At 60.9% G+C, this 26,823-nt stretch overlaps 5 protein-coding genes across 7 annotated transcripts in view; 3 read left to right on the plus strand and 2 right to left on the minus strand.

Moving 5' to 3' along the window:
* Positions 1 to 2,933: 2,933 nt before the first annotated feature.
* LOC129130123 (gap junction beta-5 protein-like) lies at positions 2,934 to 3,761 on the plus strand. The gene has a single exon (XM_054648367.2). It carries the CDS (start codon positions 2,934 to 2,936, stop codon positions 3,759 to 3,761), a length of 828 nt encoding a protein of 275 aa, XP_054504342.2.
* A 6,217-nt stretch (positions 3,762 to 9,978) lies between these two features.
* GJB3 (gap junction protein beta 3) lies at positions 9,979 to 10,764 on the plus strand. Its single transcript, XM_054648358.2, has one exon. The coding sequence runs from the start codon at positions 9,979 to 9,981 to the stop codon at positions 10,762 to 10,764; it is 786 nt and encodes a 261-aa protein (XP_054504333.1).
* A 1,850-nt stretch (positions 10,765 to 12,614) lies between these two features.
* On the plus strand, positions 12,615 to 15,959 carry GJA4 (gap junction protein alpha 4). The gene is made up of 2 exons (XM_054648297.2): positions 12,615 to 12,977; positions 13,816 to 15,959. Exon 2 carries the CDS (start codon positions 13,836 to 13,838, stop codon positions 14,865 to 14,867), a length of 1,032 nt encoding a protein of 343 aa, XP_054504272.2. The 5' UTR covers positions 12,615 to 12,977; positions 13,816 to 13,835; the 3' UTR covers positions 14,868 to 15,959.
* Positions 15,960 to 21,728: 5,769 nt separating this feature from the next.
* SMIM12 (small integral membrane protein 12) lies at positions 21,729 to 22,826 on the minus strand. Its single transcript, XM_054648246.2, has 2 exons — positions 22,195 to 22,826; positions 21,729 to 22,057 (listed from the first exon to the last, which is right to left on the minus strand). The coding sequence occupies exon 1, from the start codon at positions 22,622 to 22,624 to the stop codon at positions 22,346 to 22,348; it is 279 nt and encodes a 92-aa protein (XP_054504221.1). The 5' UTR covers positions 22,625 to 22,826; the 3' UTR covers positions 21,729 to 22,057; positions 22,195 to 22,345.
* Positions 22,827 to 23,884: 1,058 nt separating this feature from the next.
* The window catches only part of DLGAP3 (DLG associated protein 3), a 28,702-nt gene continuing 25,763 nt past the window's right edge, over positions 23,885 to 26,823 (minus strand). For all 3 annotated transcript variants that reach the window (XM_077189778.1, XM_054648252.2, XM_077189779.1), the window contains exons 10-12: positions 26,595 to 26,686; positions 26,252 to 26,395; positions 23,885 to 25,903 (exon numbers count right to left, since the gene is read on the minus strand). In XM_077189778.1, coding sequence (XP_077045893.1) covers positions 25,685 to 25,903; positions 26,252 to 26,395; positions 26,595 to 26,686 — 455 coding nt within the window. In that variant the 3' untranslated portion in view covers positions 23,885 to 25,684. The remainder of the gene's footprint in view (positions 25,904 to 26,251; positions 26,396 to 26,594; positions 26,687 to 26,823) is intronic.

A 26,823-nucleotide genomic window follows, 5' to 3' on the forward strand; every position in this document is an offset into this window, starting at 1 on the left:
TGACGCTATATAAATGCAAAGTGTTATTAATATTTCATGTTGTAGTGAAAATGTACTAATGGGGCTTGTTCCTGGAAGATAAAGTGCTGCCATTAATACACCTTTGTGTCCCCTGCACTGGGGACTCACCTGTGGAGGGATGGAGGGGCTCTACCCAAAGCAGAAACCACCCATCACACCTGGCAGTCCCCAAAATAGGGGATTTTAACCCAGAAAGACACAAAGAGCCACTTCTGACACCCACAAAATCAGGGGTACCCGGGGCAGAACATCCCCCCACTCACCACTGGGTGCTGCTGGGTGGGTGCTGCTCTGGGTCCTCCCTGCCTGTGTGGGGGACACAGCCCCTGGGACCCCCCTTCCCAGCACAGCCACTACACAGGCACGTTAAAAAAAAATAAAAAAAAAATAAAAATGGGCTTGTTTGATTTCAAACTGCAGAACTCTTCCCTGGAGCCATCCGCAAACACTGGTAATTTACTTTACAGCTGTTTAGATTTGTTTCTCTACATTTTTTTTTTAAACCCCAGCAGAATTGCAAATGAAATGTGTGTTTGCTCCTCAAATGACTCCAGCTCTACCTGAACTCCTGCACCCCACACCTCCTTGGACTCCCCTCCCCTCTGACCCCCATCCCTGCACCCCACAGCTGCGAGATGGGGGCCAGACCTCCCAGAGGGGTTCTCTGAGCTGGGGCTTCAGATTCTGGTATCAAGGAGGGGTGGATGGGGAAGAAACTTGTGCCAGCTTGCAGGTGAGGGGTGCACAGGTAAGCAGTTAATTAATTGCCAGTGAAATTATCAACTACCACCCATTTAATAGAGGGTGGCAAGGGATAAATGCTAAATTATTGCCATGGTGCAAAGGTTCAATCAAACAGGATTATAAAGGGTGGTGTTCAGCTGAGAGGGGGGGGTCTCCCAGGGCTTCAGCCACTTTGGAGTGAGGGGAGATGGGTGCAGGGAAGGCATGGAGGGACCCCAGGTAGTGCTTAACTAATTGCCAGTGAAATTATCAGCTACCACCCATTTAATAGAGGGTGGCAAGGGATAAATGCTAAATTATTGCCATGGTGCAGAGGTTCAATCAAACAGGATTATAAAGGGTGGTGTTCAGCTGAGAAGGGGGGCGCTCCCAGGGCTTCGGCCACTTTGGAGCGAGGGGAGATGGGTGCAGGGAAGGCATGGAGGGACCCCAGGTAGTGCTGGACATCCCTGCAGAAGCCGAGGACAGCCAGCCCTGAGCTCCCACCCCTCCCCACGGCGGAGCAGCCGGCTCGGCCCTTCCCGGCACGGCAGCGCTGCGTGCGGGGCCGCCCTTCGCCTCGGGAAATCTGGCTGGAAGTCTTCCACGGGACACGTGGGGATCCGCCTGGAGCCTCATCCCTTCCCCCGGGAATCTCCTCCTCGCTCCCAGGAGCGCGGGGGTGACTCATGTGCAGTCTCTGGGGCCGGGTGATGCTCTCCTGCCCTGGGCAGGCTGCAGCAGCGCTGCCGAGGGACACCCGCAGGTGAGCGGCCTGGGGACCCCCTCTGCTGCGACCCCCGGCCCCGAGAGCGTGGGGAGGGCGCTGGGGAAGAGCCTCTGCCCAGCCTGGCACCAGGGGGACGGGCACGGCAGCGTGCACAGGGAAGGAGGAATTTGGGGTGTGCGCGTTCCTCCAGGCAGGGACGAGAACCGGGAGCTCCGTGGCCGCTCCAGTCCTGCAGGTGGGTGCATTGGCTGAGCTGTGGGGTGTGTTCACCCCTCGGCGAGGGGGAATCTTGTTATTCCACTGGTAGGCAAAATATTTAAGGAGATCCAGCGCCAAACGCAGCCCTGGGAGTCTTTGCAGGGTGTGCGTTTATCCGGCACGATGCAAGCCGGGCTCAAATCGGCCACGCAGGTGCCGGGGGTCGGTGAAAATCGGTTTTTTTGGATGCCCGGCCCCACGGCAGCCCCTCGGCATTGCAGGGGCTGTGCAGCCCCCCCAGCCCAGCCGCTGCCTCTGCCCTGCCGGGGGTTCCCCGGTGCCCCCTGGGCACGGCGTGGGCACACGGAGCGGCGGCACCGGGCAGATTCCAGTGGTGGGAGAGGACAGCGCAGCCCGGTGAGTCACGCCCCGGCTGCTCCTATTTGTTGTCTGCCTGGGCCAGGCTTGGCAACGTAAGGGAAATTAATAACAAATACCTGGGCAACGAGGCGGGAGCTGGGGCGGGATGGGGGATGAGCACCGGAGGTGGCTGCAGGATGCTGTGGCTGCGGCAGAAACCTCGAGTGGTGTCAGGTGCCCAGAGTAGGGGACAGTGCTTGGAGGAGACGTGTCACCTGGAGCAGGCCTGTGTTATCAGTGGTGTCACCTGGAGCAGGCCTGTGCTGTCTGTGGTGTCACCTGGAGCAGGTCGGTGTTATCAGTGGTGTCACCTGGAGCAGGTTGGTGCTGTCTGTGGTGTCACCTGGAGCAGGTCGGTGCTGTCTGTGGTGTCCCTGCATCCCTGCGGGCCACAGGTCAGAGGTGGCCCCAGGAGCAGGGCTCAGTGCTCTGAGGCACACAGGGGCTCCAGTGGGGAACTGCTGCTGCTTCAGTGTCACTCTTGTGCCGAGGTGAGAGGCAGGATTGTAGAAAAGGCAAAGAAGGCTTTATTTAAAAGAACCCCGTGGCTTTATGGAGCGGTATGATAGATTTTATTCTATTGGCTACCTAACAGAAACATCTTCCTTACACACTGTCTTTGAGAGGAACAGAAAAATAAAGTCAAAAAACACTACTTGCAAATTGTTTATAGTTAACAAGTTATCACATCTTTCTAGCCCCTGAAAACTTCCCACAAGCCGCTGTGAGAAGTTGCTGTTGTTTCTCTCTTGCTGTTTCTCTCTCTGTGTCCCATGGCATCCACACTTCAGTGTCACGGTGTTTCCTCTCTTCCCAGGCTGGCTAAGAGGATTGGGGAGCCATGAACTGGGGCTGGTTTGAGGGGCTGCTCCGTGCTGTCAATGTGTACTCCACAGCCTTCGGCCGCATCTGGCTCTCCCTGGTCTTCATCTTCCGTCTGCTGGTTTACCTGGTGGCAGCCGAGAAGGTCTGGAGCGATGACCACAAGGACTTTGACTGCAACACGCGGCAGCCGGGCTGCACCAACGTCTGCTTTGACCACTTCTTCCCCGTCTCCCACATCCGCCTCTGGGCCCTGCAGCTCATCCTGGTGACCTGCCCGTCCCTCCTGGTCCTCCTGCACGTGGCCTACAGGGAGGCCAAGGAGGAGAGGCTCCGTGAGACCCAAGGGGACAATTATCGCCGCATCTATCCCAACCCTGGCAAGAAGCGGGGCGGGCTCTGGTGGACGTACCTGCTCAGCCTCATCTTCAAGGCCAGTGTGGACCTGGTTTTCCTCTACATCTTCTTCCGCCTCTACAGGAACTACACCCTGCCCCGGGTGGTGAAGTGCGAGCTGCCGCCCTGCCCCAACGTGGTGGACTGCTTCATCTCCCGGCCCACCGAGAAGAACATCTTCACCCTCTTCATGGTGGTCACCACCTGTGTCTGCGTGGTGCTGAACCTCATCGAGGCCACCTACCTGATTGGGAAGCGGTGCCACGAGTGCCTGAATGCCGAAGGAGGGGACAGCAGGCAGAGCAGCCACGACTGCCCTGTGTCCTGTGCCAATCCTGTGGGCACGGGTGAGCAGGGGTTCCATGGGGCTGACTGCAAACCCCCCACGGCCACCACCCCGCTCACGGCCTCCTGTCCCAGCACGCTGTCCAAGGATGAGGCTGGTTCCTAGAGCTGCCCAGGAGGAAGCAGGAGCTGCTTGCCTGGCCTGCAGCTTCCCGGCTGCTCTTCCTCCTCTGTGCTCCAGTGCAGGAGTGCTGAGGGTGGCAGCACCCTGGAGCTGGGCTGTGCCTGAGGGGTCTCTGCCTCTCCTGTCCTGGGAAAGGCACTTTACATCATCCTGCTGAATTTGGGGTAAAGCAGGGGCTGTCGAACACGTGCTGTCCCTGGCAGTGCCAGGAGCAGCAGCTCCATGGCAGCTGTGAACTGACAGTGGTGCCCACGCTCTGAGCCTGTACCAGCCAGGACAGACACCCTGATCCCCCAGGAAACCCCTCTCCCTACCTCTCATCCTACATCAGCCACTCCGTGGGTGTCAGGGCCACCTCAGACTGACGCAATTGTCATTAATAACACTCATTAGCTGAGTGGGGACAAGAGCAGGTCCCGGGTGCTGCAGCCACCACAGTGAAGCTCAGGATCCGGCCAGGCAGGCAGAGCCCGCTGTGGGCTGCTGGATCATCCTGCCTGGCCAGGGCAAAACACCTGAGCAAAACAGCCAAACACAGGAGAGGAAAACACCCCGAGCATTGATTAAACAATGACATTAAATGGCAGAATTTGATCTCGTTTGTTGTTGTAATAGATCGCGTTCGGCCGTGACACGGGCGGTGCTGCCACTTCCGAGGCCACCAGAGCAGCTGAGCATTAGCTGGCATGAATAATTAACAATAATTTCATGGCAAATGCACTCACAAGTAACATTAACACTGAACATGCAGCTCGATCTGTTACTGGTTTTGCTCTGCTCAGAGGGTGTGATAATTATTTTTTCCATAAGCAGTGACAGTGCCAGCGCTCCCTGGCTCTGTCCCAAAGGACGTGGCACAGGTGGTGAGGGGACACCATCTCTGTGTCCTTTATTATGTGACTGAGGCCATTCTCAGTGACAGATCATTGCAGTGATCCAGCTGAGACCCTCCATGGGCAAAACTGAGTTCTTTCCAACAGCTGGATGGGAGGCTGAGGGGCTGCTGGGGACAGGCAGGGCTGAAGGGAAGCCAAGGGCAGGTGGGGCTGCAGCACTGCTGGGACTGAACCAGCCACTGGTGAGGGTGAGGATGGTGGAGAAGCCCTGGGGGAATCCTGGCCACAGGCACTGAGCCCTCTGAGCCCACAGCAGCTCCTTGAGTTTGGGGACCTCTGGGGTCAGAGACACAGATGGGGAAATACATCTGTATTATCAGATGTACAAATCAAATACATCAGTACAGATGATGAAATAAGAATGTTTTCAGCTTCTCAGGGGAAGTTGTGCTGGCACTGCCTTCCTTCCATCCACTCCTGCTGCTGGATTATCCACTTGAAAGTTTTCTTTATGAAGTGCATCACGTCAGAGGACACAAGTTGTTCTTTGTGTGCGAGCCATTGCCCCGAATTAAAGAGCATGGGCTGGGCTGTTTGTTTTCCAGCAAGGTTGGCCACTCCTGCTCCAGGATGGAGAGTGAAACCCCGAGGAGTTCCCCTGTGCAGGCATTAATGGGGACAGAAATGAGCCCCAGAAGAACCTCCCTGTGCCACCTCTGCACACCAAAGCACAGCTGGAGCTGCTGCTCATTGAGAGACACCTGAAGATCCAGTTGCTGGATGTTGTTGTGCTGTTTTGTCATGCTCAGAGCAAACATTGCAGAGCTCTGAGTGTCTTGCACCATCCAGGCTTGGGATAAGCAGCAGTCAGCCAGAAAAACTGAAGCATTCAGCTGCTTCTTTTGATATTGGTGCCAAAAATGGGGGTCTGGGTACTGGGATATCTCCTGGAATGCAGAGGCAGGACTAGAGTCAGCAAACCAGAGGGTGTGTCACAATAAAAGCTGAATATTTCCCAGATTTTGTGTCCTCACACAGGAAATTCCCTGTATGTGCTTGTAGAGTCCCAGAAGACCTCTTAAACCTTGGGGTGAGGGGATTTTAAAGAAACTCACCACTGACTGCAGCCCAGGCAGGGATGTGGAGGGGATTGCATGCACAGGTCAGGGTAAATTGGCCTCCCCAGCTTGGGCTTGTTTCTGCCCTGGCCAAAACCTGCCTGTTTGCTGGGAATTGAGGAGAATCTCTCTGATTTATGTCCAGCCCTGGCTGCCAGCTCCCAGGCCCCCATGACTCCTCTGCCCCTGTTCTTGGGGGAGTCTCATCCCTGGGGATGTGGCCCTGCAGGGGGACAGCTGTTGGCAGGCACAGTCCTGCCATGCTCCATTTAAGACCCTTCTAAAAAGGGTTTTATGTTTGAGCTTTTCCTGCTGGTTTGGCATCCAGCTCCACAGTTTGGGCTTTTTCTTCATGGAGGAGTCAAGGTTGGGCCTCCCTAAGTCCCTGGGTGTTCACATCTGGCCCTGAGGCCTCTCAGCTGTCACCCTGCTGTGTTGGAGCAGGGTGGCCCCAGGGTGACAGGTCCTGGGCATAGCCCTTAAGCTCCCAAGTGCTGAGATCTGCAGAACCACGCTGGCACCTCGTCCCTGCACCCACACTGGCAGAGGGATGGCAGCGGGGGCGCAGGGATGTGCCCCTTGATGGATTTATGGGTTCACCTAAACAGCCAGCTCAGCATTTCCAGCACTGCAAAGCATGGGCTGTTTCAGCTCCCCACCCAACTGCCTGAGGGTGATCTTCTGCCCATGCCAAATGCGCCTGAACTCTCTCACCGTGACCACAGGGCCGCTCCAGAAATTCCAAAACTGCAGGCAAGGGGCTGCCCAGGGGGATCCGGCCCCTCTCTCCACCTGGCCCTTACAGGGTTTGCCCGTGGGGCAGGGAGCAGCTGCCTCTGCAAGGAATCAGAGCTGCCAGCGCTTCTGGCAACTTCCCCCTCCCCAGGCTTTTCCACCTCACAGCCCACAGCCCCCAGATTCCTGCTGAGCTCCTGCCACACCGGCTCTCTGCATCAACATAGCTCAAATTCCTGATCCAGGCAGCTCCGAGGTGAAGGAAAGTTCCAGAGCCTCTGCGTGGCTCTCAGATGAGATTGGGGTGCCTGTGGCTGTCCCTTCCTCCAGGCTCACCCCATCCTGCACCCCCAGGCTGCCACCTGGCTTTGCTTTGAGTCTCCTAAACTCCCAATCCATTGTCCCCAGCCTGGCAAACCCTCACTGGCTTTATTTGCCCTCCCGGAGACAAAAAAGCCTCGGGGCAAGAGGCTCCTTGTGTGCCAGGAGAGCAGGGAGCAAATCCCTGCAGGCACCAAGCAGCCCGGGGCTCCTCAAACGTGTCCGTGTCCCCATGGGAGGGGTGGCCCTGGCCAGGTGCCCAGGTGGCTCCAGCACGGCTGATCGGCCCCAGGGTGTGCCGGAGGATTCCAGGGAAGCCTCGGGGCACTCTAGAAACCAGGTGAGCACATTCCTGGGCACAGGCATCTATCCATGGGATATCCGGTGGGATGGGGCTGACTCAGCCTCCTGGAAGCCCCCGGGTGCTCTGGGGAGAGGCACAGAGGGACATCACATCCCCCTTAGGGACACCTCGCAGGTGCCATGGGGGTGCGGCACGAGGCAGCAGCAGAGCAGGGTCCGGCTGCACGGGGACCCTGGTGCCACCCTGCTCGATGGGAAAGGTCCCACCTGGCCACACCGGCCCCGCCAGGGCGGTGCCTGCGAGTTCCTGTAGGTTGGAGATACCGATGAGCTGTTGCAAAACTATTACTAAGGCAAAATCATTTCAAAAGTGGGTTGCAATTGCGTAATCTGGGACGCTCAGCCCTGCTCGCTGGCGGGCCCACAGCTGGGGGACACTGCGGGGTCTCTGGCCCTGCTGCCAGTCTGCAGTGCCCTGCAGGGATGGGACATCACCTGGAAGGAGTTTCCTGTGGAGGAATGCGTCTGTGCCGATCTCCCTGCGGGATCTGACCTGCCTTTTGTTGTTGGAGCCGAGCGTGTGTGTGCATGTGCAGCCAGAGCCTCTCTGGAGCTGTTTGCCAGACTCACCCAGTTACTGGGAACCAAACCAACCACCCTTCCCCTCCCCTGCACACTCAAACCCTGCGTGTGCAGGAGGGCTCAGGCTGGGAAGGAGCTTCCTCCATCTGATCCAGACCTTCCTCGATCTGATCCAGACCTTCCTCTGGCTCTCCCACCTGGACAGGTACCTGCTGGGGCACAGGGCACTCTGGGGCTGCCAGGGCGGAGGGGGGACAGCCCTGCGGGGTAACAGGGGACAGTGGGAGCTGTGCTAAGGTGTAACGGGGTGGTGCTGTGGCTGTGGGGTCAGAAGTGGGGATCCCAACATCACACAGTGCCACATCAAGACCCCACAGGCCGTGCCAGGGGCGATGAAGGGGGATGGCACGGCGTGGCACCCTGAGGAGCAGCAACGGCCACCCCATGGCCACCTCTGTCCCACTCCCAAAAGGGGCAGAGACCCCTGGAGAAAAGCGTTTCTGCTGAGTTTGCAGCCCAGGTGGGAGCAGGGCGCTGCCGGGTCCAACGCCCTGCGCCCACACGGGGCAGTGACGCAGTGGGTTGGCATCCCGGGGGCTGGCAAAGGTGCCGGGCTCTGCGGGAGGCAAACGGGCACTGCCGGCACAGCTGAGCACTCCTGAGAGCTGCCCCTGCTCTGCCTGGCTGCCATCCAGCACTGGGCAGCCCGTGGGGGCTCACAGTGCTGCACACACCCGCTGCCACGGGGACTGGCACAGAGCTTGGCACGGAGATCACAGCCCCTTCCTGCCCCGCTGCGGGCCCATGAGTGGAGCCAGCGCTGGGCTGAACTGGGCACACAGGTGCTGGGCAGGTGGGTTATGGGCAGGTGGGTGCTGGGTCGGTCTCACTGGCACCAGGGTTGGGGTTGTGGGTGAAGTAGCAGGCTGGCACTGGGGGCTGTAGAGTCTCCAGGTTCCATCTCCACCAGCTTTTGGGGGAAAACAGCAGCTTCCCTCTCCCAGTTTTAAATCCAAGGGTTGGGTGGGAACGCGGTGATTTCTCCCCACCCTGACTCCTGGCCAAGGGTTTGCTAGGGAGGAAGATCTGGTTCCAGACAGGGTGGTGAGCGAAGGTGTGTGGGCATGGGCAGAGGCACAGCCCTGGCACTTGGCACATGGGACCCCAGGGACCCCAGCCTGGGGCCACTCAGCCCAGCCACCCTTCCTGGTGCGTCCCTGGGCCAGAAGTGTGGGAGCACAGCCACAGGTTCAGGGTTTTCTGTGGGGTGGCCCTGGCCAAGGACAGGGTCCCAGAGTGTTCCATGGGCTCCAGGCAGTGCTCCAGGTTCTGTTCCACCCCACAGCCCTGGGACACCGCAGTGCAGTGGATGAGAGGACCCTGATCTCCACTCTGCCATCGTGCCCTGGCTATGCCCCGTGCTGGACACTCCCCACCCCACAGCCCCCGGTGAGCGGGGAAGGAGCCTGAGCCTCCTCCAGGTACGTCTTGGAAGGCACTGGGTGGGCAAGAGGCAGCAGCAATTCCTTAAAAGTGGGAGACACCCAGTGTTCTGTGAATCCCTTTGCCAGGGCAGACACCTTCACAGCCCAGAGGGTTGTAAAAACCACCTGGGTTTGTAAATCCAGGTGCAGTAAAGCTCCAGGTCAGGCTTAGCATGTCTCCCTCCTCACACAGGGCAGCCCCAGGCTGAGCTGCAGAGCCGGTTTGGCCATCGGCACCTCCGGCATTGCTGCCGGAGCAGGAGCAGAGCGCTGGCCAGGGTGACACACACAGACTGTGACACACACAGACTGTGACACACACGGACTGTGACACACACGGACTCTCACTTTCTGCAGCCCCACTGTCACCTCTGTTTGGGCTGCCTCAGGTATCACCTGTGAGACAGAAAACAGGTCCCTGGCATGTGCCAGCACACCAGCTGGGACAGGAGCAGCCATTTCCCCTTTGGCTGGTGATCCTGGCCTGCTCCAGCAGTCGTGCTGCCAGTTTGCACCAGCACACACAATCAGGCACAGAGCTGGTGGCAGGGACTTGGCTGGGTGGCTCATCCCTGACAGCAAAGGCTCTGTCAGAAGGAAGTGCAGAGCGATTGAGTCACCTCTGTCACCAGGAGTGTGAGGATGGGCTTTACTGTCTGCAGGGGTGAAGAGCCCCCATCCTAGATGAGTGTAATGTGCTGGGGGAGAGGGTTCAGAGGTCAGTGAGAGTTAGTGCAGCGAGAGATGTGCAGCCCCAGCGGTGCCTCCATTGCTCCTTCTGCCTCTCCAGGTTGGGTGACTCTGGTCTCCCTCAGCTGCCATGGATTGGAAAACGCTGCAGGGGCTGCTCAGCGGGGTCAACAAGTACTCCACAGCCTTCAGCCGCATCTGGCTCTCCATGGTCTTTGTCTTCCGTGTGCTGGTCTACGTGGTGGCGGCCGAGAAGGTCTGGGGTGATGAGCAGAAGGACTTTGACTGCAACACGCGGCAGCCGGGCTGCACCAACGTGTGCTATGACCACTTCTTCCCCGTCTCCCACATCCGCCTCTGGGCCCTGCAGCTCATCTTTGTCACTTGTCCTTCCCTCCTGGTCATCATGCACGTGGCCTACCGGGAGGACCGCGAGAGGAAGAACCGGGAGAAGAACGGAGAGAATTGCCCCAAGCTCTACAGCAACACGGGCAAGAAGCACGGCGGGCTGTGGTGGACCTACCTGTTCAGCCTCTTCTTCAAGCTCATCATAGAGATCCTGTTCCTCTACCTCCTCCACAAGATGTGGGACAGCTTCGATTTGCCACGGCTGGTCAAGTGCACCAACGTGGATCCCTGTCCCAACACCGTGGACTGCTACATCGCTCGGCCAACCGAGAAAAGGGTCTTCACCTATTTCATGGTTGGAGCCTCCTCCATCTGCATCATCCTCACCGTCTGTGAGATCTTCTACCTCATCTTCAAGCGAGTTGTCCAGAGGACAAGGAAGTGGAGGAAATCCACCAAGCGCTCCGTCAGCTACAGCAAGGCCTCCACCTGCCACTGCCACGTCAAGTCAGAGGAGAAGGACAGCAAGTCCCAGCCTAGGTGTGTGGCAGCCCTGACTGCTCTCTGAGGGGTGCTGGGAAGGGTGGTGGGGGAAGAAGTGTCCTGGTATGTGCCAGGGATGGTTGGCACCACGGGTCACCACCAGACTCTTCAACCAGGACCTCAGTGGCTGTAAGGGGAGGGGGACACATCCATGGGAACTCTCCTGCTTGGGACCACGGGCACATCCCCGGCTGTCCCAGTGGTGTGGACACGCTCGGTGGCAGGTGGGTGCTGGCTGCCTGTGGCCATGACTGAGGGTGTCTGTTCTTCCCACAGAGGAGAAGAGCTGTGACCTCACCCATCCCAGCTGGTTCACATTCCCCTCAACTTGGCTTTTCCAGCCTGGCAAATCCCTGAACCCTCAAGAGTCGACCTGTGTGAAAACTGTCTAAACCCAACAAAGTAATGTCCCTGGAGAGAGACCCACGGGTGCCTGAGCAGACACAGGTAAGGCAGGGGCAGCCCTGGAGCTCTGCAGGTGGCAGTGCCACAAGCATGGACATCACAGCAGCACGCAGATCCTCCCTGTGTCCAGAGCTTCTCTTGGGTCCTGCAGCTCTGCTGTTCCCATGCTGGGTGTGAGTGCCCCCAGCTGGTGCCCAGCCAGGGCTGGTGTCACCCAGTGCATGCCAGTCCTCCCAGCTCACCGTGAAGAGCTGTGACTCATGCACTGCTTTCTTTTGTACCAAGAAACCAAAGGAATTCTGGGCTCCGTGGCCAGAGCTCTCTTCATGCACCCAAAGTAATGACAGAGGACCAGGGCTCCAGTTTGTTGGCAACTGTTCTGCTGGCCCAGTTTGCCCAGTTTGCTATTTCTCCCCCTTGGCTCACACAAGCACCAAGCCGTGTCTTGCCCAAAAGCCTTTGCTGGCTCTGCTGCTTCTCTTGGTGCCTCTGTGTCCCCCCTCACCTCAGATGCACATCACACCTGGCACAAGCTACGGATCCAAAAATTCAATAAATGTCGTGTTTGGAGACACCAAAATCTGCTCTGCATGCTGGAAATTGGGGGACTGGTGAGGGCAGAAGACATGGATTTGCAGAGGTTCCTCAGGAGCGTGCAGCCAGGTCCTTCTCATCTGTCTGAGCTGGGCATTGGTCGAGCCCACAGCCGAGCTCACGTCCGCCCGTTCCGCCTCTCCCAGCTTGTCACGCATCGTTAAACTTTAATTCAGCAGAACCTCACGCTGGCCCCCAAGGAAATCAAGGAGGGATGAGCATCAATTATTTACTAAACCTTGATAAATATTACAATAAATAGAAATGATTTCCATTTAATCTCTCCTTAAGCAGCACTAGCAAAGGGTCGGCTGTTCCCAGCCCCGCTCGGCTCGCCCGCGTTTCACAGCCGCACCGGGGTGTGCTGAGAGCCCCGACAGCAAAACTCTGTCTGGAACCTGCGCGGGACTTCCCGGCCGGGCTCCGGTGGGGCTCATCCCGAGAACCGACGGGATACGGGATCACAGCTGGGCTCTGGTGGGGCTCAGCCCGGGAGCCTGCGGGATACGGGATGGGGCCAGGAACGGTGCAGTTCATCCCGGGAACCGGCGGGATGCGGGACTCCGGTGGGGCTGGGCTCCGGTGGGGCTCAGCCCGGGAGCCTGCGGGATAAGGGATGGGGGCCAGGCACCGGTTGGGTTCATGCCGGGCTCCGGTGGGGCTCAGCCCGGGATCCTGCGGGATACGGGATGGGGGCCAGGCACGGTGCGGTTCATCCCGGGAACCGGCGGGATGCGGGACCGCAGCCGGGCTCCGGTGGGGCTCCAGCACCACCCAGCGCCCGCCGCGCCGCACGGACCCTCGGGGGCAAACCACGAGCGCCATAGCCGCGGTCCGGGCGGGGCGGGCAAGGACGGAACATCCCCGGGACACCGGCGGGGAACGGACGGAGCATCCCGGGGTCTCTGGCTCGGCGGCTTTGCCCAGTGGCGGACCCGCAGCCGTAGACGAGAGTGTGAGAGGCACCCGAGCTTCCACCGTTCCCCCCCAGCTTCGGCCCCGACGGGTCCGGCCGCCCCCGCCCCGCCCGCCGGGGCCGCCCCCTGCTCCGGGGGCCGCGGGAGGGGGCGGCCCGCACACCTGCAGCTCGGCCCGGCCCGGTGCTAAGCCCCGGCCCCCAGTTTCCTGCCCACGCTCCTCCTCCGGCTTCCCCGGGCCCCGAATAAGCGGAGCCACCCGGGCCGACCCCTCTCACTCAGCGCGGCCCAAGTCCCGCGGGACGTGCCCGGCGCGGCGGAGGTGAGTGCGGGCACCGCGGGGACACCGGGACCGCTCGGGGACACCGGGACCGCTCGGAGACACCGGGACCGCTCGGAGATACCGTGCTGGGAACAGGGCACCCCACCGCTGCCGGGGGTTCCTTTAGCGACACAGCCGGCACTTCTGTGCTAAATTAGCAGCGGTTAATGAGGAGCCGGGGCTGCGGCCGCTCTGTCCCTCCCTCACAGCCGGGCTTGGCTGCCCAGAGTCCCGGGAGTGGCAGCAGGGTGGTGAGCGGTGCTGGGGATCCCCTGGCCATGGGAGGGGACTGGGGCTGGGTGTCCATCGCCCCGCAGCAAGGGAGATACTGAGGGGCTGGCCGTTCAGTTTGGGGTGAGCCCTGAATAGGCATCGGGGTGGCAGCTGTACCCCAAGGGATTGTGCTTCCCCACTAGACCATCCTGCTTTCTGCTTTTTGGGAAATCCAAGGCAGCAGCAAATTCGTGAGCCCCCACGGTGCCTCCTCTCAGGTGCCCTGAGCTCCCTGGGCAGCCCCAAAGCCCCACTGTGGGTGCGAGCTGTCCCCAGAGGGGCCTCGAGAGCCACAAGGAGCTGTGGGTGCCGCTGGGAGGGGAGAATCCCTGTCTCTCCCAGCTCCCTGTTCCTGCACCGTGTAGGAGGAGCCCTCTGGGGCTCCTAAATGCTGCCTGGAACCCTCCCTCCCTCAGAAGTGGGATGTTCCTCAGAGGGTTTGCTGGGACACTCCGCAGAGCAGCTATATCCTGAAAAAGCAGGGTTTGGGTGGTCACATCTGCCCTGTGCTCCCCAGCATGGGAACAGGGCACTGACGTGGCTGCTGTCTTCTCTCTGCTGACAGAGGCAAAGGGTTCCTAGAAGATGGGTGACTGGGAATTCCTGCAGAAACTGCTGGACCAAGTCCAGGAGCATTCAACGGTGATCGGGAAGATCTGGCTCACCGTGCTCTTCATCTTCCGCATCCTCATCCTGGGCCTGGCCGGGGAGTCCGTGTGGGGGGATGAGCAGTCGGATTTCGTGTGTAACACCAAGCAGCCGGGCTGCACCAACGTCTGCTACGACAAAGCCTTCCCCATCTCCCACATCCGCTACTGGGTGCTGCAGTTCCTCTTTGTCAGCACCCCGACCCTGATTTACCTGGGCCACGTTGTCTATCTCTCCCGCAAGGAGGAGAAGCTGAAGAAGCAGGAGAGCGACCTTCGGGCTATGCACAGCAAGGACCCCAAGATCGAGCAGGCCCTGGCAGCCCTGGAGAAGAAGATGTCCAAGATCTACGTGACAGAGAGCGGGCGGCTCAAGATCCGAGGGGCGCTGATGTGGACGTACATCACCAGCGTCATCTGCAAGAGCATCTTTGAGGCCGGTTTCCTCGTGGGCCAGTGGTACCTGTATGGCTTCTCCATGGTGCCCCGCTACGTGTGCAAGAGGGACCCCTGCCCCCATCAGGTGGACTGCTTCATCTCCCGCCCCACCGAGAAGAGCATCTTCATCATCTTCATGCTGGTGATGGGCCTGATCTCCTTAATCCTGAACCTCCTGGAGCTCTTCCACCTCTGCTGCAAGAGCCTCCTTAGCAACATCAAGAAAGTGTCAGGGCCAGCTGGACCGAGCCAGGACACCTTTGTGGATGACATGGTCTCCAGTCCCTACTCTCCCAAGCACTACCCCTTCCTGCCCATGGCCGAGAGCCACGCACCCTCCTACCAGACCTACAACAAGCTCTCCAGCGAGCAGAACTGGGCCAACTACCGCAACGAGGAGAACCTGGCCCTGGGCGGTGGCAGCAGGCCCCTGTCGGACCCCTACGCCCCCGGGGCTGCTGAAGCCTCCGCCCCGGAGGAGAAGCCGGGCAGCCGGCCCGGGAGCTCAGCCTCCAAAAAGCAGTACGTGTAGTGCCGGGCTGGCCCCGGCCTGCAGGGGGACACTCCTCGGTCCCTTGTGCCTGCGAAGGTGCTGGCTGTGGGCAGGCAGCTGCCTCCTGCCCGGTTCTGTGCTGTACACATTCCCCTCCGGAGGCTCCAGAGACCTGCCCGCCCTGGGACTGGGATGGGACGCTCGGGAGCACGGCCGTGGAGCTCTCGCCGGTTTCCCCCACAGACCCTGCAAGGAAGGAAACTGCACGAAGTTCCCCGGGACAGCGTGTCCTGTGTGCCTTGCCGTGGGAAAGGGAGAAAGGCCTGGAGCCACGCCGTGGAACAGGCTGTCCCCAAGGCATGGCTGGAGGCTGCTGGCCATTGGGAGCTGCGGTTCAGCCAGACCCCAGAGCCAGGAGCGCAGCCGTGGGAAGCTGCTCGTCTGCAGCCTCCACACGGAGCAGGCTGAGCTGGGGACTGCCAGGAAAAGCTGGGCTGGGGCAGCGCTGACTGACCCTGGCCACCAGCCCCATCCCGTTCCAGAGGCCCTGGCACCTGCCCAGGGCTTGCTGCACAAGCTGCCCCCTCCCCATGGGACACGGAGGGGTTAAGCCAGCTCTGTTGTCACCAGCAGATCCCTGGGTCACTGTGGGTGACCGAGGAGTGTGAGTTCCTCCCCTCCCAGCCCTGGGCTCTTTCCCATGGGATGTGTGCCTTTAAGTTATTTTTAACCTGCTGGGCTGAGCATGGAGTTTCTGCCTTAAAGGTGCAGTTTGCAGGGACTTTGGGGAGCTGTGTCCAGCCTGGCCATGTGCCTTGGAGCCCTGTGGGGTTTAGGAAGGAATCAGCCCAGCACCTGATAGTTTTGGGGTTTTTATTACTTTGCACTAGTCATCTCCTGCTGTGGGCTGAGGGGCTGGGGAGGGGGGACTGGAAGGACAATCTGTTGTCACAGGAGCTGTCACCCTCATTTCCCCAGCCCACTGATGGTGTGAGAGGATTGTCCTGCTGTGACCAAGGGGCTGCAGGTCCTGTGTGACCCAGATGTGAGGGCACTGGGGTGTGGGCACTGCCCTCAGCACTGTTTCCCTTCCCCTGGCAGATTCTGTGTTGCATCTTGTTGAATAAAGTTGGATGAATGAGAAAAAGTGAAGGAGGTGTGACTGTGCTTCCTGCAGCCTCCAGCTGCCTCTGAGAGGGCAGGTGAGGGGTTGGAGCTGAGGAGGGGGAAATGCTGTCCTCTGGGGTGAAGGGGAAAGCAAACACCCAGTTATGCTGTGGGTGCCACTCACCCACTGAAAGCACAACCCTCCCTGCTGTGGCCTCCTGTCCCCCTGAGGCCAGCCTTAACTCAGGGTTTTGACAGAACTGTCACGTCCCAGGCTCATGGTGGCCCAAAGCAGAGCTCAGCCCCTCTCCCTCCACTGCAGATAAACCCAGCAGAGGCCATAGAGCTGCTCGTGGCTGCATAATAGGTGGAAATGAGCCACAGATAAAGGCACACAATGTGGCTGGGGCTGTTGTTTAGTTTCCCCAGCCAAGCTAGGCCAGAGCAGAGCCTGCTCTCTGTCAAAAGCCTCTCCAGTGAGGGTGGGACAGGCTAAAAATACCCTGGAGAAAATGAAATATGGGTGATATGGGGCAGTATCATTGCCATCGGCCACTGGAGGAAATGAGGAGGGAGGCACCCAGCTATGCTGCCCTTGGGCTGGGAGCCAAGCCCACCCTTGGCTTCCTCCCTGCTGGGGATGAGGGGGGTGAAACCCCCTGGGGTGGGGTCTGGGCACATCAACGGCTCCCAGCTCTTGCCTGTGCCCTCCTGGAGGATGCTGGGGTAGATCTGCTGTGGAAGGAGCCTGCCATGCTCCCAGTGTTGCCCAATTGGGACCTGCCAGGCCACCCCAGCACAATGGGGGGCACATCCCAGTGCTCCCCAGGTACCAGCCCTGCAGCTCTGGGGGGAGCAGCCTGGTGTGCTGGGTCAGGAGGAAAAGGAGTGAAAGGGAACAGAGCAGCCATGCCATGTTTACCCACCACCGTGTCCCCGGGTCACCTCCCCTCTCCTGGACTCCTGTTTTTGTTGGCACAGAGGGAGCATCACGCTTTTCCTAGCGACCCTGCAAGGTGGAAAACAGGACAGCCGAGACCCCCCCCCCCCCAATCCCCTTGCCTGGATAATGCAGTGCCCAGGCGCTGCACAAACACAGCTCCGTGTCCCACCATTGTTCCCGTGTTGTGACAAAGTGCCTCGGGGCAGCTGCAGCGACCCCCTCGCCGCCGGGACGTGCTGCCAACAACAACAGCCAGGGGTTTACCTGCGGGCCGGGCTGGGGAGGGGGCAGCAGCGGGGCTGGGGTTGGCAGCAGCCTCCCAGAAGGTGGGTGGGCAGCCCTTAGGCAAATAAAAGTTTGGAGCTGATAAGAGCCCAGGCTGAGCCCTTTGGCACAGCCCGGGGATAGACAGAGGCCAGACGGGCATTTCTCACACCTCCACACTCCCTCCTGAGTCAACAGCTCCCTCCGGTCCCTTGTGGGAACGGCACTCGCTCCCCCAACAGCCGGCCCTGGATGATGATGCTGAGCCCCATGTCGGCACAGTGAGGGGCTCCCATGGGCACCCCCAGAGTTAGGAAACACTTTGAGGCAGCTCTGCCAGTGCTGGAGGGACCACATACTCCCCAGAACCTCAATTCCTGCTGGGGATGTTGGTCTAAGGCCAGTCACAGTCCCCAGCAGCCCTGGGGCTCCTCTGCAGGGAGGTTTCTGCCCTCCTCCCAGTTAGGACCAGTCTGTGCCAGGCACCATGCTCAGCTCTGCCATGGCCTGGGACAGAGGAGTGTCCTGCCTGAAAGGCTCTGCCTGAGGTGCTGGCCAAGCACCAAGGAGTTTATTTTTAACCTTTCCCAGCATACAGCAAACACCAAGTGTCTAAATCTGACCCACTCAGGAAGAGCCGAGGTGGGAGCAGAATCACAGCTGAGGGGGAAGAAGGGCAGAGAGCTGGGCAGGAGGGTGCCAGGCAGGGCCACAGCATGGCCACACCTGCCCACAGGGCCCTGTCAATGCCCAGGTGTGTCCTCAGGGGGAGTGGGAGCAGTCAGGAGCATCCTCCCAGGCCAGGCACAGAGCCCTGACCCCAGCACTCTGTGCCCACAGCAGCCACCATTGGGGCAACCCCAAACCAGGAATAATCCTGCCCTTTCCAATGGTGCACAGTGAAGGAAAAGCAAACCCCACAGAGCTCCCTTCCTCCCTGGGGTTATATTTAGCCCTCCACCAGGGTCCCTCCATGCACGGGCATGGCAGACAATGCAGCCCTGTGTGAGAACTGCAGGAGGGAGGAAATGCACTCAATAGCTGCATCCTGACATTGTCGCTCACCCCCGGCCGTTTCCTTGTGTGGAGGCACCAGGACTGCAGTGCCCAGCACCCTGTGCCCACCCTGGCATGGCTCCTAACCCTGCCAGCAGCTCAGGGCATCATCCTCATGCAACGCCAGGCAAGCAGAGGCTGCTGCCAGCAGAGCCAGGGGCTTTTTGTGGCATAGGAATATCCATGTGGCCTAAAAACAAGGACCCACAGTGGTCCTGGAGTGCTGAGGATCAAGCCTGAGCTGTACCTGCAGGAAGAGCCATTGATCCCCTCATTGGGGATTGATGGGAAGAGAATGGGAAGGGAACATGTTCCCCTGTGGCTGAATGGGAAGGGAACATGTTCCCCTGTAGCTGTCCCCAGCTATGGCTCAAGGGAGACGTGACTTGGTGTAGAGCAGAGCTGCTCCTCTCCCACGGCACTTCAAGGCCTTTTCTGGCCACAGAAGGAGCCTCCAGGAGCAGCATGGAGGGAGCCATAGCAGGAAGCGAGACATGGAGGCTGGGAAAGACTTGGCTGCTCTCCGAAAAAGGGCAAAACCAGAGCCTGGGAAAAGCCTGGGCTGGGAGGGAGCAGAAGTCTCCAGGGGCTGTGGGACACACGCTGAGGGATGTTTTATTTGCTCTCCAGCACAGCCGGGGTGAGCACCCGCTGTGCCCCAGGGCTGTGGGGACGCCGTGCTCTGGGAAGGTCTGGGTGTCCCGGGGTCACCCCACTGGGGACAGGTCCAGGGTGTCCTGGGGCCACTGCACTGCACCAGGATGGGACACCAGAGTGTGAGTCCCTGCCAGCCCCTGCTCTCCTCACCAGCTCCCACCCTGCTCCTTTCCTCACAAAGCAGCATCACTCCAGGCCTTGGGACATCCCTGTCACAGACATCTTTTATGGAAAATCCTTTCCTTAGGATTTTTCCTCCTGAGAAGCTGAGAGGCCTCAGGAACAAAATGTAACCAATGGTTATCTGCTGCTGTGGAATGCAACAGGTGCATCTGGGATTGGGCTCATGTGGTTGTTTCTAATTAATGGCCAATCACAGCCCAGCTGGCTCGGACTCTCTGTCCAAGCCACAAGCCTCTGTTACCATTCTTTCTTTTTCTATTCTTAGCCAGCCTTCTGATGAAATCCTTTCTTCTATTCTTTTAGGATAGTTTTAATATAATATATATCATAAAATAATAAATCAGCCTTCTGAAACATGGAGTCAGATGCTCGTCTCTTCCCTCATCCTGGGACCCCAGTGAACACGGTCACACATCCCCATGCCAGCACAGGGTCACCTGATCCCCAGCTGGAGCATCCCTGCTCTGATCTAACCGGACATCCAGAGCAGCCATCCAGGTGTTCCGGATGGCCAGGGGGATGTCACTGTCCCCCCAGCACAGCAGCTGTCCCAGTCCCCTCAGTGAGCTGGGGCACAGCTCGCTGCCAGCATCCTGCCTGAGGAAACCAGCTCTCCTCCTCTCATGAGCTGTTCATGATGGATTCCAGGAGCAATGCAGGACCTGGGCAGGACAGAGGGTCCATGGGGAAGCTGCAGCTGCCCTCGGGCCATGCCAAGAGCCCCTGGTTGTAGATGATAATGGTTGCTCTCCAGCCTAGGTGGGAGATGGAAGAAAAGGCTAGGATCTTTTGGATTTGTGTTTGGTTGAGCCCCATTCATCCTCCTAGGGCTGCTGAGAGGATAGCTAGGATAGTTAGGAACCCGGGGTACGGCCACCACAGGCTGGGCTGGGACCTGGAGTTCTTGTGGCTGCTGGATTCAACCCCTGATCCATGGCACCATGTAGTCATGGATGCAGGGACATCCCTGAAGCTGGAGGATGCTCTCACACCAAACACTGACCTCTTGGCCAGGTGTGGGACTCCTTGCCTGGGGACAGGCTCACTGCAGGCAGGGCTTCCACAGCAGCCTGGATCACAAAGCCCCTGCACCAAACCGAGCATTTGCACGCGAGTGGCTGTGAGCAGGGTTTTACCATAATGGCTTATTCAGCAAAGCTTCCTCTGGCTCTCCGTGAGGGCTGCTCGCTCTAGCCCTGAGAGCTGCCCGCTCCTATTCTTGTCCCGCCGGCACTTCCCAAGCGGCACATTGTTGGGATTCAATGGGAGGAAGGGTGGGTTTACAGCACTGGAGGCTTAGGAGAAAAGGCAACGAGTCAGGGAAGCGGCTTCACCCCTGTCCCAGCGCCTGCGGGAATCCACAGACCTGCAGCGATGCCGGCGGATGGACGGGAATCCCCAGACACACGGAAAACATCTGGAAGTGCCACAGGCAGGGATGGGAGCAGGGCAGGCGCTGCCGGCCAGGTGCCATCAATGCCCAAGCTGTCACCATCAGGGCTCAGTCCTTGCCCGGGGCATCCCTCCAGCGCTGTGCTGGAGCAGCCTCCCTGACTGACACTGCATGGGGCAGGAAATGGGGCAGCGAGGCCCCCCCAAAGGCCGATTGTGCCCGGCCGGGCCTGGGAACGAGGGGATCAATGGGCTGTAAACAGCCGGGGGAGCCGCTCCGGCGCGGGGTGAACAAAGGCATTTCACAGACAGCTTCCGAGCTGGTCCCAGCTGGGAGAAGGAACAGGACCATTCCCACCACAGCACACAATAGGGAACAGCCGTCACCCCACAGCATGGCTGGGAAAGCAGGAGACAAAGGGGAAGGGGCTACTTCAGGGGACAGTGCCAGCCTGCCAGGGGGACAGCGTGGTGGGCGCTGGCGGGAGGTGGCAGCGGCACAGGGCTGGGACAGGCTCTAAATCACACCCAGGCTCCTCCTGCACCTTCTGCCGAGGCCCAGCTGCCCTCGCAGCAAAGGTCAGAGTGTTCCCGGCGGCGGTGGGCCAGGAGCCCAGCCGAGGGCAGCAGTCCAGCCCAGGGCAGAGCTCGGGCAGCAAACAGAGCCGGGAGCAGGGCAGTAAAGCTGTCAGCGGGGCAGGAATGGCCCCGGGGCACAGCACAGCGCGGTGTGAGTGCTGGCTGCTGCCTGCTGACCTCGGCGCTCGCACCGGCACCGCAGATTTATCGTCCCCGGGAGGGGAAGGCCGGGCCGGGGCAGAGCCGGGGGCCTTGCTCAGGCACCACGGGAAAAAACAAGGCAGGAGGCAGCGATAACCCCGGCCCTGGCCCTGCTCAGGCAGCTCTGGCTGCGGTTTGTCCCTGCCGTGCCAGCAATGCCTGAGCCTGGAGGGGACACCGGCCAGTGCCTGCTGCCAGCCTCTCGCTGCTCAGCACCCCAGTGGGACCCCCGTCCCCTGGGACCCACCCTGTGCTGTCACAGCCCTTCTCCTCGGGGTACAGAGGTCAAACGGAAGCAGATGACGCAGCTGGGGGAGCCGGGAGGGAGGCACAGCCACAGCACAGGCTGGGAATTTGGTGCCTCCTCCTCCTTCCTGCCCACCACCCTGCTGCCAATGCCCGGCCAGGCACAGCAATGGCATCTGTCCCACTGCAGCAGCTGCTTCTTGAACATGCAGGGAGCAGAGAAATGCCCCGAGACAGGGCTGGGGCTGATGCAGGAGACACAGAGGCCCGAGAACTGACAGAAGTTTATTGTGCAGAGGGCAGAGATCTCCCCATTCCCAACACATCACCACGCTCAGAGCACCACAACGGAGCAGGACCAAGACTTTCAGCTCCCCCTGTCACCGTTCCTGGGTGGGATGATGCAGGGAGGGGGTCCCCAGAGAGCTCCATGGCTGCTGTAGCACATTGTGGCGTGGGGCTGTGTTGGGGTTCATCAAGAGCCACAGGGGATCTGGAAGCAGGGCAGCAGTTCTTCCTGTCACTGGCGGTCAGCCTGACCCCATCCCATGGCACTCAGGTCCAAACTTCTTCTACTTTCACACCATGGAAGAAATCAAACCTGAGGAGACACAGATGGAACCAGGCCGAGAGTGTTTTGTGGTGCAGGAGCCAGGCCTGGTGAGAGCTGAGGAGTTTCAGACTCTCTCCATCTCCACACACGGCTCCCTGCCCGCTCTGCCACCGAGCTCTGGGTACCTTGAGCAAATCCATGGGGTGGCAAACCTGACCCTCCGGAGGGCCCGGCAGGGTGAGGAGCAGCAGGTGCAGGAGGGAGGCTGGTGGAAGCAGTGCAGGTGTCAGGGGATCCCCAGCTCCAGGGCACCGCCTTTGCCCAAATCACCCTTTATTAACTCTTTTCGGGCCGGTTCCTGTTGAGCACGGCCCGAGGGGCGAACTCCAGCTTGTCCTTCAGGCTCACCACCTTGGTCAGGTCCTCGCCCACGATCTCCTGCAGCTTGCGGTCCTCCCGCTGCTCCGAGATGCTCTTCTCCTCCTGGGCCGTGGCCGGGGGGTCTCCTCGCAGGAACCACTCCAGCTGGGAGCCCACCAGCCCCACCACGAAGGCCACCGGGAAGGTGACGTACGGGGCCTTGGAGCGCACGGCCGCCCACAGCACGGACCACATGCCTGCCGGCGGTTACCGGCCGGGCCCGCTCGCACCGGGCCTTCAGCAATGGCCACAGGGAATGGGGACCCGCGTGGGCCGCGCAGGGACCCCCGCCCGGGTCCGCAGGGACCCCCGCCCGGCCCCGCTCACCCGGGCCCGGCCCCGGCCCCGGCCCCGGCCCCGCTCACCCGGGCCCGGCCCCGCCCGTTCCGGTCACGGCCGTGAGGGGGCGGCGGGGCGGGGCTGCCCCCTGGCGGACAGCGAGGGAACTGCAGCGCTGGAGGAGCGACAGCGGCTGGGACACGGCGGGGACACGGGGGGAGTGACAGCGGCTGGGGACACGGGGGGGACACAGGGGGGACACGGAGGTGACACCGAGGGGACACGGGGGGGACACAGGGGGAGCGAGAGCGGCTGGGGACACGGGGGGTGACACCGAGGGGACACGGGGGGGGGGGGACACGGGAGGGACACTGAGGGGGAGTCATGGGACACGAGGGGGGGAATCATGGGCGACACAGGGGGGGATCATAGAGGACATCGAGGGGGACACGGGGGGGACATGGGGGGGATACGGGGGGGACACCGAGGTGGAATCATGAGGGACACGTGGGGGACACCGAGGGGAACACCGAAGGGAAAAAGATTGAGGGATGCAGAGGGGCACGAGGAGGAGTCATGGGGAATATATGGGGGGACAATGAGGGGGAGTCATGGGGTGACATGGGGGGACACGGAGGGGAGCACGAAGGGGAGCGTGGAGGCGACACGAGGGGGAGTCATCAGGGGAGATGGCGGAACATACCGGGGAGGACAAGGGGGGAACATGGAGGGGAGTCCTGCAGGGGACAAGGGGTGTCACGGGGAGACCCCCGGGGAGAGTCACGGAGTGTCACCCATGGGGGGACACACAGGGAGGAGCCCCAGGGGAGCCCCAGGGACGATTCAGAGGGGGAGACACGCACAGATCACAGAGGGTGTCTTGGCCACGGGGAGAGAGAGTCATGCAGGAGTCACGAGGAGTGTCACAGCGAGACACCCACAGCGGTGTCACTGGGGAGACTCACGTGGGGAGTCACAGGGAGAGAAACGCCCACAGGAGGACACCCATGGGGACAGACTCAGAGGCAGAGACCCATGGGGAGACCCGTGGGAGGTTTCCATGGGGAGATCCACGAGGAGACCTGCAAAAACGCCTCTCCCACCGCCTGGTCACCAATTTCCCGCACCACACCCATGCCTTTCCCACCCCACGGACACAAAAGGATGGGAGACAGCTGAAAGGCGAGCCCGGTGCCGGCCATGTCCCCGCAGGGAAGCGGCCGCTGGCCCGGAGTAACCAAAGTCATCTTTATTAATTGCGGCGGTTCGTTACAATAAAAAGGGAGCCACGTGTCACGGTCACTGCACGGCGCTGGCCGGGGCGGGGGCCGGGGGCCCTTCCCAGGCACATCCCTAAATTGGGGGTGCAGGGGGAGTGGGGTGGGGAAGGGCTTTGGGTGGCTGAGTGGGTGCTGCCGTCACGGAGGTGTTTAGCACCGACGGACCCCCAGGAGCGAGGGACCCCAGCGAGGCGTCCCCAGCTGCCTCTGACCCCACCGCCCTGCCTGAGGGCCTGGGCGAGGTTTGGCCCCAGATTTCGGGAGGTTTGGCCCCAGATTTCGGGAGCTACCTGGCACCCACTGGCCCTGCCCTGGGGGGTGGCTGGTGATGCTGCGTGGGGCTGCTGGCGCGGCAGAGTGAGGGACAGGGGTGGGGTCTTCCCCCCTCTGCCACCAAAAAAGGACCAAAAAGGGACACTGAGGGGGGGACAGGATGTTTGGAGGACGGGGTTAAGGACAGGGATGAGGCAGATGCAGCCTCCTGCCCCACCACGCTGCTCTGCCCTGGAGGGAGCTCTCCACCCTGTTCCTGGCTCTGTGCACAGTGATGGGGGAGCTGGGAACAGCCACATCCCACGGTGTCCCTTGGCCCTGAGAGGCATCAGGTAGGTGACAGCCCTATCCCGGGGTGTCCCACCCCACAGGGCTCCGGGAGCTCAGGAGGAAGGGGTGTCCCCCTGAGGGTGTCTCTAGCTCCACACTCAAGGGACAGCTGCTGGCCATGCCCACACCCCGGTCCCACCCACTGGTGCCAAGCCCAGTGTGGTCCTTGTCACTGCAGGTGGGCTCACCGGGGGAGCATCTCCCACCTGCAGCAAGGCACGGGAGGGGGGGCTAGTGCCTGTCCCTGGCTAGTGCCACGTTGCAGAGGTGCTCCTGGCCTCCAGGCTGGCAGGAGGGAAGGACGGACAGATGAGGGATGGGCTGAGGGGGCGGAGGGCTGAGCGGGAAGGGGAGAAGCGCGTGGCGATGCTCCGTGCGAGGGAAGCGGGGCGGCTCGCCGTGACCGGGGGGCCTCTGCTGCTCTGGCCCGTCCCACCAGGCAGGACACAGCGCTGGTCACGTGTAGTTTCTGGTTTATTCCTTGGGTTATATTTATATATGTATATAGGGGAGGGAGCCCTGGGTCCCCACGGCACCTGAGCCGCGGGCGGGGGGAGCAGCGAGGGGACCCCTTTGTCCCCAGCACGTCCCAAAGCCTCGAGCCGGCAGGGCAGGGCTGGGGGGCTGTGGCCGGGCAGGGGCTGGGGGCCCTTCCCCGCCACACACCAGGGGATTGCACTGAGTACAGAGAGGCGGGGGGGCCTGCCTGCAGCCCCCTCCCCTCCAGCCCGGCGGGGCCGGGGGCTGGAGGTCACCTCTCTTTGGGTTGGGATGCAGGGGCGGCTGTGCAGAAGGGCTGGGGAGTGGGAAGGGGACAGAAAGCTGGGACACAGTCCCAGGGAGGGCAGAGGGAGGGAGGGAGAGCCCCGGACCCCAGGAGAGGCTGGCAGGGGCATGCGGGCAGTGGGGGGCAAGGGGACGGGGCAGAACCGGGCTTTGCGTTCACCCGCCGTCGGATCCACGAAAGGGCTAAGATAGAAAAGAGAGAAGCTGTGAGTGGGGCCAAGAGCTGCCCCAGGGTGTCCCCGCGGCCCCCCATCACAGTGAGCTACGGCCGCGCCGTCCAGTCCGGGTAGAAAAGCGGAGGCTGCGGTCACAGCCGGGTCTGCGCCTCGGGGATGTAGATCTCGATGCTGTCCGCGCTCTCAGTGGCCGAGCTCTGGCGGAAGGAGGCGGCTCGCTTGGCTGCCAGGAGCCTCTTGCGGGCCTCCTGCCGCTGCCGGTCCACCGAGTCCAGGGAGCGCTCCTTCACCGGGTGCACCTTGGAGCGCGGCGGCTTCTTTGGTATCGGGGGAGGCACCTTCTTCTCCTCCTGCACAGACAACAGGGGCTTCAGGCTGGGACCTCCCAGCAATGGGCATCCCAGCGGGCTCAAGCCATGCTGAGAGGCTCCACAGACCCTCCCACAGGTTGCCAGGCAGGGCTGCACATCCCTTTATCCATCCTGTGCCAGGACCCTTGCCTGGCCCTTCGCTGGGATACATCAGTGGGAGAACAGCCCTTCTCTACCCTCGCTTTTTCCCAGCTCTGTTTTTCAAGGGTTTGCTAAAAGCAGCCACCAGTGAGAGCCCAGCAGTGGTTTGGGTGCAGTTGTGCTTGGGGATGAGGAGGGAGGAAGAGGTGACAGGTACAAGTGCCAGTGGCAGAGCCCTGCCCTCACCTTGGGCTCCATGATCTTCCACCCATTGGCCTTGAGCTGCTGGAGCTCCCCAAACTTCATGCTGACATCCTCAATGGAGAGCTGCAGGAGGTCCCAGAAGCCAGCCAGGTCTTGGAAGGTGGGCACAGGGAATGCGTTGGGATCCTGTGGGGACAGAGGGACAGAGTGCCATCCTCATCCATCAGTGGGATGTTGGCTCTGCTGGCCATGGGGCCATGCCAGCCCCTTGTGCTGGCTCTGTGTCCAGCTCTCCTCCATGGTGGTCCATAGTCACTGCTGAGAGTATGAGACACCCCCTCCCCAGCACAGCTGGCCCCTGGCACGCTGCCCTGCCCACACTCACCATGTTCTGCTGGCAGAGGCGGTAGAACTGCTGCACCTTCTGGGACATGAGGAGCTGGGCACTGCCCACAGCGCTCCGGATCTTCTCCAGGACTGGGGGGAGAGCAGACAGTCACAGGCAGCTCAGAGCCCTCCAGCACATCCTGTCACTTCTCTCCTTCACATCCCTCCAGCCCCAGAGGGTTTCCCGGTGTTTCTTGCCCTCACCCAACCCCTCCAACCTTGGCAGG

Source organism: Agelaius phoeniceus, chromosome 22, assembly GCF_051311805.1.
Source record: "Agelaius phoeniceus isolate bAgePho1 chromosome 22, bAgePho1.hap1, whole genome shotgun sequence".
Lineage (NCBI taxonomy): Eukaryota > Metazoa > Chordata > Aves > Passeriformes > Icteridae > Agelaius > Agelaius phoeniceus.

What these genes read in the sequence shown, in the direction of transcription:
- LOC129130123 (XM_054648367.2), top strand. Translation starts at nt 2,934, where the DNA reads ATGAACTGGGGCTGGTTTGAGGGGCTGCTCCGTGCTGTCAATGTGTAC.
- GJB3 (XM_054648358.2), top strand. Translation starts at nt 9,979, where the DNA reads ATGGATTGGAAAACGCTGCAGGGGCTGCTCAGCGGGGTCAACAAGTAC.
- GJA4 (XM_054648297.2), top strand. Translation starts at nt 13,836, where the DNA reads ATGGGTGACTGGGAATTCCTGCAGAAACTGCTGGACCAAGTCCAGGAG.
- SMIM12 (XM_054648246.2), bottom strand. Translation starts at nt 22,624, where the DNA reads ATGTGGTCCGTGCTGTGGGCGGCCGTGCGCTCCAAGGCCCCGTACGTC.